At 48.3% G+C, this 15321-nt stretch overlaps 1 protein-coding gene across 2 annotated transcripts; it reads right to left on the bottom strand.

The window, feature by feature from the left end:
• Positions 1-4458: 4458 nt before the first annotated feature.
• TMEM50A (transmembrane protein 50A) lies at positions 4459-15302 on the bottom strand. 2 transcript variants are annotated; one of them, XM_075908933.2, is made up of 7 exons: positions 15147-15302; positions 12899-13011; positions 10972-11084; positions 10366-10433; positions 8534-8626; positions 6066-6126; positions 4459-4880 (listed from the first exon to the last, which is right to left on the bottom strand). In XM_075908933.2, the coding sequence occupies exons 2-7, from the start codon at positions 12989-12991 to the stop codon at positions 4835-4837; spliced, it is 474 nt and encodes a 157-aa protein (XP_075765048.1). In that variant the 5' UTR covers positions 12992-13011; positions 15147-15302; the 3' UTR covers positions 4459-4834. The 2 variants fall into 2 exon arrangements, with proteins under 2 accessions (XP_075765048.1, XP_075765047.1); XM_075908932.2 differs by having other exon boundaries at positions 15058-15203.
• Between the last annotated feature and the right edge of the window lie 19 nt (positions 15303-15321).

Here is a 15321-nt window from a genome sequence, read left to right as displayed (position 1 = left end):
CGAGGCAGAGTTTCTCTGCCCCGGGCTTCCTGGAATCAGCCGCTGATCAGTTTCAACAATGGCTGAATCTGGACGCCTGGGACAGAGCAGCTGGGGCGGTGCTGGGTAGGTTCCCGCGGCATCGCACCTCAGCGCTGCGGGGACCAACCCGGCAGCACCCCAGCTGCTCTACCCCAGGTGTCCCCAAGTCAGCTGCTGCTGAAACTGATCAGCGGCTGATTCCAGGAAGCCCGGGGCAGAGCAACTCTGCCTCGGGCTTCCTGTAGTCAGCCGCTGGTCAGTTTCAGCAGTGGCTGACTTGGGGACGCCTGGGGCAGAGCAGCTGGGGTGCTGCTGGGTTGGTCCAGTAGTGCCGCTCCTCGGCGCTACAGGACCAACCCAGCAGCACCCCAGCTGCTCTGTCCCAGGCATCCTGATTCAGCCGCTGCTGAAACTGACCAACCCGGCAGTGCCCCAGCTGCTCTACCACAGGCATCAGCGAGAAAAGCCTGGTCTGCTGGAGGGTGGGGGTGCCCCCCCCCCCCGGCAGACCAGGGAGACGCAGAGCAGCTTTTCTCGCCGCGGAGGACCCGGGCGGCAGGACCGTGGCGCGTCTGGGTGGTCCCGCCGTCCAATTCCTCCGGGGCGAGAAAAGCCCAGTTCGTAAGTATGGATCCGACATAAGTCGGATCCGCGTAACCCGGGGACTGCCTGTACTCAATCCTGAGCAGTGGAGAGTGCCTGGGAGTCTCAATCAGTGCCCCACTAATTTTTTCCCTCCATGTGTGGAACAAACTTTAGGTGCACTGAGTAATGGGTGAATGTGCACCACCTAGTTGTGGGTGCTCTGCTAATCAGCTGGGCAGCACCTGAAGTTCTCCTGAGCGGCTGCCCAAGTGCCCAGGTTACAGGGACCACTGGTCTCAATCACAATCTTCCCTGGCAGTTGAAAATATTCAGCTGTTCAAAGGGTCAGAGCCGCCACGGCTATGTGAGCAGCACTCTACTGTACTGAAGTGACTAAGGGCAGTTTTTGCTCATACAAGTAACTCCATTGCCTCAAATGGAGCTAGTTTTGGGAGTACGGGGCTTGCAGAATAGGGCCTGTACAGTGTAACAGACAGTTCTGGTAACAGAGCTCATCATAAGCCACTTTCTAAAGGGCTTTATCCTGGCTTGATGTTTATAACCCCTAATATTGAATGCTTTACCTTTAAACACGTGTTAAAGCAAACAATGTAAAAAGCCTTGTGCGGGGGGAGTTTTCAACATGATTTTGCCTTTTATGGGGCACAGTCAAGATGAGAAATCAGTTTGTCTGAAAAATGCATCCCCTGTAGTTAAAAGCAGACAAGTATTGCATCAGATTGCACTGAAATCCTCAACTCTGCACAGACTTTAGCAGTCACCACAAGGGCCTACCTGCATTGGACTCAGGACCATGGTCTTAGCACAGGGATGGGCAAAAGGACCTCCGTGGGCCACATCAGCCCACTAAGCAAGTTGATCCAGCCTGCGGTGGCCCTGCCGCTCCTCCTGCTCCCAGGCCAATCAGGGTCTGGGGGCAGGAGAGAAGCACATGAAGTCTCTTCCCGCCCTGCAAGGAATGCCTGTGTGCTGCTGGCAGGGCAGGAGGAGACAGCGTGCTCCCCCTGCCCCGAAGCCCTCATTGGCCTGGGGACAGGGGCAAGGGAACGCGTGAAGTCTCCTCCTGCCCTATGAGGGATTCAGCACATAAAGTCAACTGCCAGCTGCTGTTAAGCTGGCGGTTCCCTCTAGGTCCGGCGCTCCCTTGCAGGGTGGAGGCAAGGAGCGAGAAACTTCTTGTGCTCCCCCTCTCCAAGCCCTGACTGAGCGGGGGGCAGCAGGTGAAGTCTCCTGCCTCTGCCAGGACACGGGTGCCTAGAGGGAACTGCCAGCAGTTCAGAACATCTGGCGGTTCTCTCTGGAGGGGCAAAGACTTTGCATGCTCCCCCACTCCCAGACTAATCAGGGTCTGTGGGTGGGGAAGCATGGAAATGTCCTGGCCCCATCCCTTCTGCCTGAGCCCTCACCCCTTACACTTCAAAAATTTCTAAAGTGGCCCCAGGTAAAAAATTCTTGCCCACCCCATCTTAGTATATAGTTATCTTCAATGCTGTAATGAGTTCTGTGCACGCAGATTCCTGTACCCACATGGAGCTCCTTGTAGGACTGAGGCCTTATTACTGAGAGCCCAATCTTCAAAGATCTTTAGGCATGCACCTCTGCTGACTTCCACGAGTTAGGCCATTACATACCTTTTGAGCATCTTAAGTCAGAGTTTCTTTCTTTATTTCACTCAAAGCTTTTCAATTGCCTACATTAATACAGACATTGCCTCTATTAACAAAATGCAGGACAGTGTAGCACTTTAAAGACTAACAAGATGGTTTATTAGATGATGAGCTTTCGTGGGCCAGACCCACTTCCTCAGATCAAATAGTGGAAGAAAATAGTCACAACCATATATACCAAAGGATACAATTAAAAAAAATGAACACGTATGAAAAGGACAAATCACATTTCAGAACAGAAGGGGGATGCGGGGGGGGGGGGGGGGGGAGGAAGGAAGATAAGTGTCTGTGAGTTAATGATATTAGAGGTGGGGAGAGTTAGATGTCTGTGAGCTAATGGTATTAGAGGTGATAATTGGGGAAGCTAGTTCGGGGTCTTTGTTCAATCCCCCCCCCCCCCCCCCCCCCCCGGAGAGTGTCAAATTTTAACATGAATGACAGTTCAGAGGATTCCCTTTCAAGTGCAGATGTAAAAGGTCTTTGTAGCAGAATGCAGGTGGTTAAGTCGTTGAGACAGTGTCCTTTCTGGTTGAAATGGCAAGAAAGTTTTTTCTTTGTGATCTTGTCTGATATCTGTTTTGTGGGCATTGATCCTTTGGCGAAGCGTCTGAGACGTTTGTCCAATGTACATAGCAGACGGACACTTTCGGCACATGATAGCATAAATTATATTTCTGGATGCGCAGGAATATGTGTTCTTGATCTTATAACTCACTTGGTTAGGTCCAATAATGGTATCAGCAGAATGAATATGTGGACAAAGCTGGCAACGGTGTTTGTTGCAAGGGAAGGTACCAGGGTTGGTATTAGTGTGGTATGTCCTGTGGTGGTTGGTAAGAATCATCTTGAGGTTAGGTGGTTGTCTATAGGAGACTATGGGTCTGTCTCCCAGAGCCTCTTGGAGTATGGTATCCTGTTCCAGTATAGGCTGTAGTTTATTGATAATGTGTTGGACAGGTTTAAGTTGGGGGTTGTAGGTGATGACAAGTGGTGTTCTATTGTTGGTTTTCTTGGGTCTGTCTTGAAGTAGATGGTTTCTGGATATTCGTCTGGCTCTTCCACTCTTCCATTCGTCTTCCACTATTTGATCTGAGGAAGTGGGTCTGGCCCACGAAAGCTCATCATCTAATAAACCATCTTGTTAGACTTTAAAGTGCTGCATAGTCCTGCATTTTGCTTCAACTACCCCAGACTAACACGGCTACATTTCTATTACTATTGCCTCTATTGGTTGTCTTGAATTAGTACAGTTGCTTGAAAATAAAGCAAACTGGCAACACTCTGCCATAATAGATTGAAATGATATTCTTGGATACAGAAATGTGTATATGGTCCTTGAGCAAGGGAAACTAACACTTATTTGGTCACTAACGCTTCTTATTACTCCATTGGCAGTAATGAAGGAGCTCCAGGTACAGGAAAAGCTAGTCTGTAGTTCTGTGTCACAAGATAATCACTGACCTGCTTATCTCTAGAGCCCTGCACAGAAACTGGTCTCTCCCACCTGTCAGGAGAATGCCATGGCCTAGCTCCTGGCCTCAGATATCCTGCGACAATTCTCTCCTGCTGAAGGAGGTAGGGTTGCCAGGTGTCTGGTATTGGCCAGGACAGTCCGGTATCTGCGGCCTCTGTCCGGTAAAAAAAACCAGAAAATACCGGACATGTAAAATGTCCGGTATTTTGTGTGTCTCGGATGGAAGGCCACTTGGGACATTCTTCCCCTGCCGCATCTGGTGGGGAGAGCGGGGAGTGTGGAGCACTGGGATTTAAAGGCGCAGTGACCCTTTCTTTTGCTCAACCAATTTTTCCCCCGCCATGTTCGGTATTTTTTGTGAAAATATCTGGCAACCCTAGAAGGAGGTTCACGTTTTATAGAGTCACTGGCACATGGACTTGAATTTGGGTCTCTCCTCCCAGATGCCCATCCTAAACACCTGGCTACAGACTCTCTAATCTTCATGAACTCTTACACAACAATAACTAATTTTTATTCTAAATTTTTGAACCATTTCAGTATGACTCATCAAATATTTTCATATAAAACCAAATGAGGCAGAGTACTGTACACTATGAAGAAATACCACATCAAATACTGAAATCCAGGACGTTCATAGTGTTCAGCATCATGTAGGACATTCCATATTGTAATAAATAAGTATTAAAATTGTTTTAAAGTACTTTTAATTGCAGTTTTGGACCTCAAATACAGTGCAAAACATTTAGTTAAATACAGACATTTTCCTCTATATTTACTTGTAACAAATATACGAGTGTTTTCCATTGTTACACTTTCTCCATTAGCGTTTCATCTCACTCACATGATACAACACTTAAAACCAACAGCCAATAGTAAAAAACGGTTTTAAACAGAACAGAAAATGGAAATTGTATTGCCTCATGATTTTATATTTTCATTTTTATCCTTAGCAATAATTCAAGAGCTACCACTTATAAAATTGCATTACAAACAAACAAACAAAAACCAATCAGGTCAGTGCAGTAAAAAAAGTCATAGGTCTGACTCACTTCCCCTGACCCATTCACTGCCACAAGTCTTCAGTGCGACCAAACTTAAAGACCAGCCCTCTGTTCAAAAATAAAACAAATAGGCATAAATACAAAAGTTTAGCTGCACAGGATACAAGAGCCATCAACTTCAAAAGGAAGCAACTCAAAATCGCAAGTCTTGAGACAAAGTTTCAAATAGTATAGACTTTTGTAACCCACAAACTTGAGGCCTGATCCTTCAAGCAGATCCATAGAGGCAGATCCCTGAACCCCACTAACTTCACTGGAGATCTAGCCACATGTGTATCATTCAAAGATTGGGGGTGAGCGGGTTGTAGAAATAACAGTAACAGGTAATTACAATAGACTAGTTTTATACTTAATGTTCGATGTGAGATATTAATATGAACTAGACTCAGGGCTTGTCTAGATCGCATTCCTCTCTCGAAAGAGGAATGCAAATGAAGCAGATAGAATATTCAAATGAAGCACAGATTTACAAATCTCGTGCTTCATTTGCATAATCGCATCTGAGCGCTTTTTCGAAAAAGCGTTTTTCGAAAACCTCCCCCCCCCCGCAGTCTAGACAGGGTTCTTTTAAAAAAAAACAAAACACCCCACTCCTTTTTCCAAAGAACCCATACTCCTGAGAAAATGAGGTGTACGGGTTGTTTCAAAAAAGGGTTTCCCCCCCCAAAATAAACCCATCTAGACTGCGGGGTTCCCCCCCCCCAAAAAAAAGTACGTGGACGCGATAATGCAAATGAAGTGCGAGATTTGTAAATCCTCTTTCGAGAGAGTAATGCAGTCCAGACATAGCCTAAGATAGGCAGAGGTGACACGTAAGGGGTGGGATTCCTGTGGGCTCTCCCCCAGGCTCACCCCCCCAATTTCTGCCTTCCATTTAGCAACAGCTTCTTGGTTTTTAAACTGGGGGATGCAAGGAAATATTCAGGGATGTGCACAGCCACAACAGCTTGTGGCAAAAGTGATTTGGTATTGCTGCATTGCTCTTCTGAATGTTCCTCTGCACTCCCAAGTGGAGTGTGCACCACAATTTGAGGAAACTATCACCAACATGTCTGCAGTTTTAATTGAAAGGAGATTAAAGGTTGATTAGATTGCCACGTGTTACTAAATAGAATGCATGGTTCGCCATTACAGGATTTTGCTCCTTTACCCCTGTTAAGAATTCCCATAGCCTAGTTTGAAAACCACTGGTTTAGAAGGATAAAGGGATAAAACGAAGGAAAACAGACTTACCCAAAGAAGATAAATGCATTCTGGAAAAAGACAGCTATTCCTGGGTATACTAGTGGTTTTTCTGACAAAAGAAAAAAAAATTCTATTAGATTTTCAGAATGGTTTTCTCAACAATATCCTGTTTCTCTCTTTCTGATATTTCAGAGACACTAGGCTCCAGTGTCACGTTGACAAATATTAGCAGCTCAGTGCAGGAAAAGCATATTTGGAGAAATCTGGCTTATGTTTTGTCAAGTAACTTTAAGGAACAAATTTAGTTTGACAGGAAAGCACTAACCAGAACTAAACACTAACACATACACATTAAATGATGCAAAGTAACAGGAAAAAATGTACATAGGGAAAATCAACAAGGACTTCAAAATTGTAATGCTGCAGTTAACATTGTAAATGCCTGAAAAAAATAGTTGAAAAGGGCACAGAAAGGAAGAATAGGATTCCATAGCCAAGTAAACTGAGCATAGTGTAGCTTTTTGGGCATTGCTGTCATTACAGTTTCACTTAGGCAATTTTGTTATTATCTTATGACATGGGATAGAAGTTTGTCTCTCTATGTCCATTTCTAACATGATGAACCTCCACCCGCCATCTGTCAATTGTGTGCACCAGAAGAAAAAGCATAACGTCCAGCTCCCTGGGAGCATCATACAATAGCCTTCTGTTCAGAAAAAAACATTTAGTTTACTACCTTAGACATACCTCACTTTTTAGACTAAAACATAGATCATAAATGCAATGACCACATGGGACTATCAGCACTGTCCTGGTTTTGTACGACACTGCATATATTCAAGGTGCTGCACAAATAAGAATGTCCCTGTTTCAAATACCTTAGAGGAACAAGTCAGTACAATATACAGATACAGGCAGTCCCCAGGTTACGTACAAGATAGGGACTATAGGTTTGTTCTTAAGTTGAATTTGTATGCAAGTCGGAACTGGCTCCAGATTCAGCCGCTGCTGAAACTGATCAGCGGCTGACTACAGGAAGCCCTAGGCAGAGTTGCTCTGCCCCCAGCTTCCTGGAATCAGCCGCTGATCAGTTTCAACAGCGGCTGAATCTGGACTCCAGGGGCAGAACAGCTGGAGCGCTGCTGGGTAGGTCCCCGCAGGACCAACCCGGCAGCACCCCAGCTGCTCTACCCCAGGCGTCCCGCAACAAAAGCCTGGTCTGCTGGGGGGGGGGGGGGGCGCACTAGCTGCACCCCCTCCCCCCCAGCAGACCAGGGAGACCTGAGCAAAGCCGCGGAGGCGCAGAGATCCCGCTGCCTCTGCGGCTTTGCTCGGGTCTCCCTGCTGTGCTGGGGGGGACTCCCCCCCAGCACACCAGGGAGACCCGGAGCAGCTTTTCTCACCCCGGAGGACGCGGTGACGGGACCGCTGCGCTCTGGGCGGTCCCGCCGCCCGCGAGCTCCGGGGTGAGAAAAGCCCCGTTCGTAAGTGCGGATCCGACATAAGTCGGATCCGCGTAAGTCGGGGACTGCCTGTACATAGAACAGAACCAAAGGAGTTGGGAAGGATCTTGCTGAGAGTTGGCTAGCTAACTCTGCTAGGCTCCTTCAGAAATCCACCCTAAATGCTTCATAGAGCAGATGGGTAACTAATATCAGTGCAGAAAAGAATGTAAAGGTTCACTTTTAACAGAATGTCTCTCACCCTTGCCAGTACTCTATGACTCCTGCCAAACTTCAACATCACATTACCTTCACCTCTGCTATTCCTGGCTGGAACTGGCTCATGGCTTTGTTTATATTTTATAAAATGATCTCTTATTTATACAAGAACCAAACAGTGTCCAATTCCCTCAGGTTTCTCAAGGCTTGTCTACATGAGAAATTACGCCAATATAAAAATGTAACTTGAAAATTATAGTTACACTAGTAAAACTCTATATGCAGAGACTTCTATTCTGCAAAGAATGCCTTTTTTCGGGTTTTGTTTATATCACTTTGGAAGTGGTTGAAAGATATGCTGGAATGAGAGTGTCCACAGGGAGTTAAACTGGCATAACTACACCACTAGATCTTTCTGTGTAGACACTCCTTCAGTTCTCAGTGATGCCAACTGCTGGCTTTATAGCACAGAAGACGGATGAACAGTAACATACACTTTACAGAAATTGGAACAGACTCTTTGAAAAGATTATCTGCTGGAATATTACCATTGAGAAAAGGTGACTGGAAAAGGGGAGGAAAAATATAGCTGGAGAAAAAACGAATAAAGAAAAGTACAGAATAGGATAAATAGTGACAATAGAAATGGATGATAAGGAAGAGGACGGGAAAAGAGGGTAAAATAGAGAAAGTCTGGGATGGGGCCTGCACCAGTTGACTAAGGCTTAAATATTAAAAAATGCTCTCTTGAAGATGTCGCAGAAAGACAACCCTCACTCATTCATTCAGTATTCATTTAAAACACTATCACAGTAAAGTAAACCATGAAAAAATAAGATTTGTATCATATCTTACCTTTAACAACATAGCCTCCAAAGAGGATCCACATGGAAGCAATCAGAGACCCAAAAGCCATCATAAAACCAACAAACAGCCAGATGCGAGCACCTTAAAAATATACACACGCATGAATATAATGACTTTCCATCTACTCTAGTTTCAAAACAGTTTATACAAATACCACATATTTCAAGATTGGGATGCACATTGTGCACAGTAAGGAAGATTAGAGAGGCTATACAAATAAAACCCAATAATAACAGGAGATTTCAAATATCCCCCTATTGATGGGGTACATGTTACTTCAGGACAGGATGCAGAGATAAAGTTTCTTGACACCTTAAATGGGTGCAGCGGGGCTGGCCGGGGAAGATCGGGAGGAGAAGTGGGGGAGAACCAACCAGCCGGTCATGTAGCTAGTTAACCGATTAAACTGGGGAAATGGGATGAAGGGGAGTGGGCAGAGGGCTGCTCCAGCCTCTACCGGCTTACCCGTTAACCATTAACATCCCTGATTTCCCTGGGTGCTTCTGGGCTGGAGCACTCATGGGGAAAATCTGGGCCTGTGCTCAGCAACTCCTCTTTGGGGAAGCTTCCAAAGTGCCGCAAACAGCTCATTTGCTGAAGAGGCAGGGTAGCTACGGAGCCCCGCAGCCAGGGGGCAGGTGTGCATCCCAGCCGCCCTGCCTCTCCCCTGTGCACTCTCCCCCCATCCCAGCTCAGGTAGTGCTGGCTCTTCTGCTGCTGCTAACAGCATGTTAACAAGAAGAAGGTGATCAGCCAGGGTGTGCGGCCCCTACTGGATGAAGGAGGTAACCTGGTGACAGATGATGTGGGGAAAGCTGAAGTACTCAATGTGTTCTTTGCCTCTGGCTTCACGGACAAGGTCGGCTCCTGGACTAATGCACTAAGTGACGCAAGATGGGATGAAGATAGACAGACCTTGGTGGGTAAAGAACAGGTTAGGAACTATTTAGAAAAGCTAAACGTACACAAATCCATGGGTCCGGATTTAATGCATCCGAGGGTACTGAGGGAGTTGGCAAATGTCATTGAGGAGCCTTTGGCCATTATTTTTGAAAAGTCGTGGAGATCGGGAGAGATCCCGGATGATTGGAAAAAGGCAAATGTAGTGCCAATCTTCAAAAAAGGGAAGAGACACAATCCAGGGAACTATAGGCCGGTCAGTCTTACTTCGGTTCCTGGAAAAATCATGGAAGGGATCATTACGAAATCCATTTTGAGGCACTTGGATGAGAGGAAAGTGATTAGGAATAGTCAGCATGGATTCACAAAGGGCAAGTCGTGCCTGACCAATCTGATTAGCTTCTATGATGAGGGCTCTGTGGACGTGGGAAAGTCAGTGGATGTGATAGACCTTGACTTTAGCAAGGCTTTTGATATGGTGTCCCACAATATTCTTGCCAGGAAGTTAAGGGAATGTGGATTGGATAAATGGACGGTAAGATGGATAGAAAGATGGCTAGAAGGCCGGGCCCAGCGGGTAGGGATCAATGGCTCGATGTCAGGATGGTGGTCGGTTTCTAGTGGAGTGCCCCAAGGTTCGGTTCTAGGACCGGTTTTGTTCAATATCTTTATGAATGACCTGGATAAGGGGATGGATTGCACCCTCAGTAAGTTTGCAGATGACACTAAGCTGGGGGGAGAGGTAGATATGCTGGAGGGCAGAGATAGGGTCCAGAGTGACTTAGACAAATTGGAGGATTGGGCCACAAGAAAACTGATGAGGTTCAACAAGGACAAGTGCAGAGTCCTGCACTTGGGACGGAAGAATCCCAAGCATTGTTACAGGCTGGGGACCAACCAGCTATTTATAACATTTTTACCTGTTTGCCCAAGACAGCCTTCGCTGTAACTGTCACCACGGACTTGTCCATTGGATACTGCATTGATCCTGCATGAAAACAGAATACAATTGAGAAATGCAGATGAAGCTGTAAAGAAAATGCATATTTGAATAATTTCTTCTATTTTCATTTACAAGAATGGTGGCATCTTATTACTTTATAAATATTTTCCCCAACTGTTGCTCTGAAAAGGAGGGCACAGTTAATTTAGTTGCTCAAATTTGAAAAAAATTAAAGCAGTTTCAAAACCAGATTAATTAAATCTACACAATTAAAAAATCTGTATAATTTAAAAAGAGATCAACAGGGTCACATGTGAATATGAGGATTTTCCTACGTGTAAATTTGTATATATGTGGTTCAGTGCTGATTTATATACATTTCACATGATTTAGGTGACAAAATACTCCACACAATAACCTCTCAATACAGCAGAAATAGCGTTAGTTTAACTGCTGAACATAGACATATAGCTATAAACAAGACTGTGGAAGTTCAGAATAAGAGCCTGCAATTTAAAAAAGTATTAACCACATGATGCAATTTCAATAATGTATGTTGTACTGGTAAAGAAATTACACCTACATTAGGAATGCAATAGTGGCTATAACTCCACAAGCATGGTAGGAATGGTTGAAGTCTTCCATATGAGGATATTTAACAGCTGCATCTATGATAATCCACCAGCCTGTAAAAAACTATTTAAAATACAAGTTAAAATACAGACATGTTTACATGCAGCATCATTACAACATTGTCTAGCAAAAATTAATATTAGTACCCCATCGGAACACTAGATAAAGCCAATTTAGCTTTCATTCAAGTCAGTGAAGGTCACTGACATGCAGCACTAAACTGGAAGAAACTGAGAAAAATAAAGTAGCACATGCTTACAATTTCTACAGAAAGATCATTTTACAATAGCCTCTTAAAAATGTGATGTAATATCAGCTAGTGCATATATTTAAAGCATGTCATTGTAATTCACTTGAATTAAGTCTTGCTGTAAACTAGCTTTGTGGTACACCAGAAGTTCCTTGCATGGGATAGAATAAAGGATGAAGCGGCTATGACAGTGGCTAAAGACCAGGCAAACTGTGATATGACACAAATGTGCTAACTGATCAGCTTGTAAGGCTTTCTATAGTACCAAGAACAACCAAAAAATGTGCTTTATATTATCCGAGAGTGTTACAAAGTCATCTCTCACATGCATAGACCAGGGGTTCTCAAAGTGTGGACTGTGGACTGCTAGGTCTTGCAGGTGGGCTGCGGGCCTGCAAGACGGGCCCTGCCCCGCTTGTGAGGTTGGAGCACCAGCTCCCGCTGCTGAGGGGTGAGGAATGTGCCTTGCAGGCCAGATCCAACCTGCGGGGGAAGGAAGTGGCTCTGTGCACTGCTGTATGGGGAAAGGCAGCGCAGGAAACCACTTGCCTGGAGGCTATTCCCCACTGATCCCATTAGCCGGGGCTCAGGGTGTGGGGGTGCAGAAAGCCGCAAAGAGGCATGGTAAGCACCTTCCATCCCCCTTCCACTGAGACCCCGCACTCCCAATCTGCGCCTGCATCCTCCCCTCTGCTCACATCTTGCGCCCTCACCTACACCCAACCTCATGTGGAGACCCTTACCGCCAACCAGCTCCTGACCCAAGTTCCCAGCCAGACCTCCCAACCTCCACCTGCACCCATTCTGTCATCATGGGAGGTTGGCTGGTAGTCTGTGGAAAGTCTGTGTTGAGCGGGGTGGGCCGTGAACCAAAAAGTTTGAGAAGCACTGGTATAGACCAAACTGAATTTTAGCACTGATTTTCTTAAGACAGTAACATTATTTGGTCCTGCAGACCATTTCCTTAAGTAAACCAATCCTCTTCAGAATAATTTATTTTGAAGACAACCACACAATATCCAATATTAGCTGCCAGCATAATACAGTAAACTTCCGATAATCTGGCACCTTTAGGACCCAAGGGGTGCTGGATTATCAGATATGCCGGACTATCGGAAGGGGGGGGCTATGAGGGGTCTAGGGTGGTGTGGGGGGATGCCACCCCAGACTCCTCATAGCCCCCCCTTCTGACAGTCTGGCTCTGCCCCAGGCGTCCCCAATTCAGCAGCAGCTGAATCGGGATGCCTGTGGCAGAACAGCTGGGGTGCTGCCGGGTTGGTCCCGCAGCGCCGAGGGGCAGCGCTACAGGACCAACCCGGCAGCACTCCAACTGCTCTGCCCCTGGCTTCCCCGATTCAGCCGCTGGTCAGTTTCAGCAGCGGCTGAATCAGGAAAGCCGGGGGCAAAGCAGCTCCAATGGTCTGGCTGCCTGGAGCACTTCCGGGTTCCTGATGGTGCCGGACCATCAGGAGTGCCAGACCATCAGATGCTGGACCAATGGAGCTTTACTGTACATTCAAAGTGGTGTTCTTTTTGTGTCCTATGCAGGGACTTTTCAGTGCAGTACTTGACTTGTTGAATACAGGCCAAAAGCACATGTAATATAAAAATAGTTAATTATACACACCAGCACACCAGCAGCAATAGATGCAATTGTATTTCGCTTTTCTCCCCAGTCAACACACTCTGAACATCTCATGCTCTCAAGAAATCCAGACATTTTTTCAGTTCTCTGAAAAACTAGAAAATGAAATGATTTTTATTTCCCCCTCCTACAAAGAACATCTTCTCATACTAGTATGAAACAAATATAAGATGACATGGAAATGCTATGAAGATTTTAAAAAGAGCTAGAATAATCAAAAACAGTCTTCTCAATAACCACGACAATGGACCTACACACAGTGAAGTAAGTCAGAATGCAACCATTCGGAGCAGAAGAGCAGTTGCCCAAAATTGCTTTCTGAGAGTATGTCTACACAGAAACATGAATTATTTTAAAATAATGTTGAAATACTGTCAAGCCGGAGGATTTCTTATTCCAACTCCTGTAACCCTCACTGTACAAGGAGTAAGGGAAGTCGTAGGGAGAGCGTTCTATTTTGAAATAAGTGCTGTGTAGACACTCCCAATTTCAATATAAGCTATGCAATTGACATAGTTCAATTTGCATAGCTTATTTCAAATTAAACCCTGCTCTGTAGATGTACCCTAAGAGATAAGAATGAATCCACTGTAAGGCAGACCACTTTACTCCCTCAAGGGTTAACAAAACCTAACAATCAAGAAAACCAGAGACAGCTGACAAAATTCAGCATGGATCTCTAATCCTTCATTGTTAGATCATCTACGGATACTCAGTAGGGATGTTAGATATCAAGTAATTTCAATCAAGTAACCACATGAAATCTTATCAGTTACACGACTATTTCATAGTCCCCGAGGGTGGGACTGGCAGCCAGTGCACTCCCGGGCCCACGTGCTACTGTGTCTGAGGCAGCAGCGTGTGGGGTGACAGGTGGGAGATAGTCCACAAGGGGAACCAGTTTAAAAACCAGCTTCCCTACTGCCCCACGCTGCTGCCTCTCATACAGAGGCAGCAGTGCAGGGTGGCAGCAGCCCCTGTCCATGGGTTGTCCGAGCTCCCTGCAAATAGAGGCTGCTCCAAGAACAGGGGGAGAAGGGGCCGGAAATGCGAGTAGTCAAGATTAATGGATAACTCTAGGCTTATCTGTTAATCGTATCATCCATAATATGGAGATACCATCTCACAGAACTGGACAGGACCATGAGAGTCAGTCCCCTGCCCTCACAGCAGGACTCATACTGGGTCCTGCCTCGTAACTGATAAAAGGCGGGATCTGAACCCCGGTATAACGCCACGCGCTCCTAAGGACTGGCTGGGAAGAGGCCCAGCCATTGTTTTAGAGGATGAGTGACCAGTGATCTCGGGGGCGGCTGCGCTCGGCTCCCTGTGCTCGCTGGTGGCGCCTGAGCCCAGGCTGCTCAGACCAGACCCCACAGCCAGCCTGTGCGGGGGCAGAGCCCCCCCCCGCCGACCCCCCCCAGCGCCGCTCCCCCCTTGCCGGCCCCCCCCAGCGCCACTCCCCCCTTGCCGGCCCCCCGCCCCCCCAGCGCCGCTCCCCCCTTGCCGGCCCCCCGCCCCCCAGCGCCGCTCCCCCCTTGCCGGGCCCCCCGCCCCCCCAGCGCCGCTCCCCCCTTGCCGGCCCCCCGCCCCCCCAGCGCCGCTCCCCCCTTGCCGGGCCCCCCAGCGCCGCTCCCCCCTTGCCGGCCCCCCGCCCCCCCAGCGCCGCTCCCCCCTTGCCGGCCCCCCGCCCCCCCAGCGCCGCTCCCCCCTTGCCGGGCCCCCCGCCCCCCAGCGCCGCTCCCCCCTTGCCGGCCCCCCGCCCCCCAGCGCCGCTCCCCCCCGTGCCGGCCCCACCCCCCCCAGCGCCGGGGGGCCCAGCCAATGGACGGACGCACGAGGTGCCGGTCAGGGGACAGTGCCCCCCCCTCGGCGGGCCCTGGCCTGTGGCAGCCAATAGGGCGGGGGAGCAAGTGGCCTGGGGCCCCAGGGAGCCAATGGGCCGCAGCCCCCCCGAGGGGCAGCCAATGGCACGCAGCCAGTGACCTGTCGCCCCCCATTGGCCGTGCCCAAAGCCCAGCGGCGCAGGGGGCCCGGGGCGCCAGCCAATAGGGAGGAAGCAGGCGACGGGCGCCCCGCACCCCAGCGCCCAGCCTCGCCCGGGGCCAGCGGCGGGAGGGGCGCCCGGCGGCCCCACGTACCCAGCGCGTGGCAGGCGGGCGGCGGGCAGCGCGCGGGCTCTTCCCCCTCGGCGGAGACGCGCCACCCCCCCGCGGCGCAGTAAACAAACCTGAGGCTCAGGGACCCGGATGTTGAGACGTCACAAGTCACCGACTGGTGTCGGTCACACCGCGCAGGCGCCCCCGCCAGTAGGCGGAGACGCTATCGGCGTTACTGCCCCTTCGCATGCGCTGTAACCCCTAGCAACGCGAAGGGGCAGGCTTCTCGTTGCGCATGCGCCCCCT

This window comes from Pelodiscus sinensis, chromosome 26 (genome assembly GCF_052426305.1).
Source record: "Pelodiscus sinensis isolate ZL-2025 chromosome 26, ASM5242630v1, whole genome shotgun sequence".
NCBI classification, from domain to species: domain Eukaryota; kingdom Metazoa; phylum Chordata; order Testudines; family Trionychidae; genus Pelodiscus; species Pelodiscus sinensis.
This window is presented reverse-complemented; position numbering and strand designations above follow the sequence as displayed.

Coding starts and splice junctions, on each gene's coding strand:
- TMEM50A (XM_075908933.2), bottom strand. CDS start 12,991: ATGTCTGGATTTCTTGAGAGCATGAGATGTTCAGAGTGTGTTGACTGG. Junction 10,434..10,971: donor GCCACTATTGCATTCCTAAT/GTAGGTGTAATT, acceptor GTTTTCATGCAG/GATCAATGCAGTATCCAATG. Junction 4,881..6,065: donor AATGCATTTATCTTCTTTGG/GTAAGTCTGTTT, acceptor ATTTTTGAACAG/AGGGCTGGTCTTTAAGTTTG.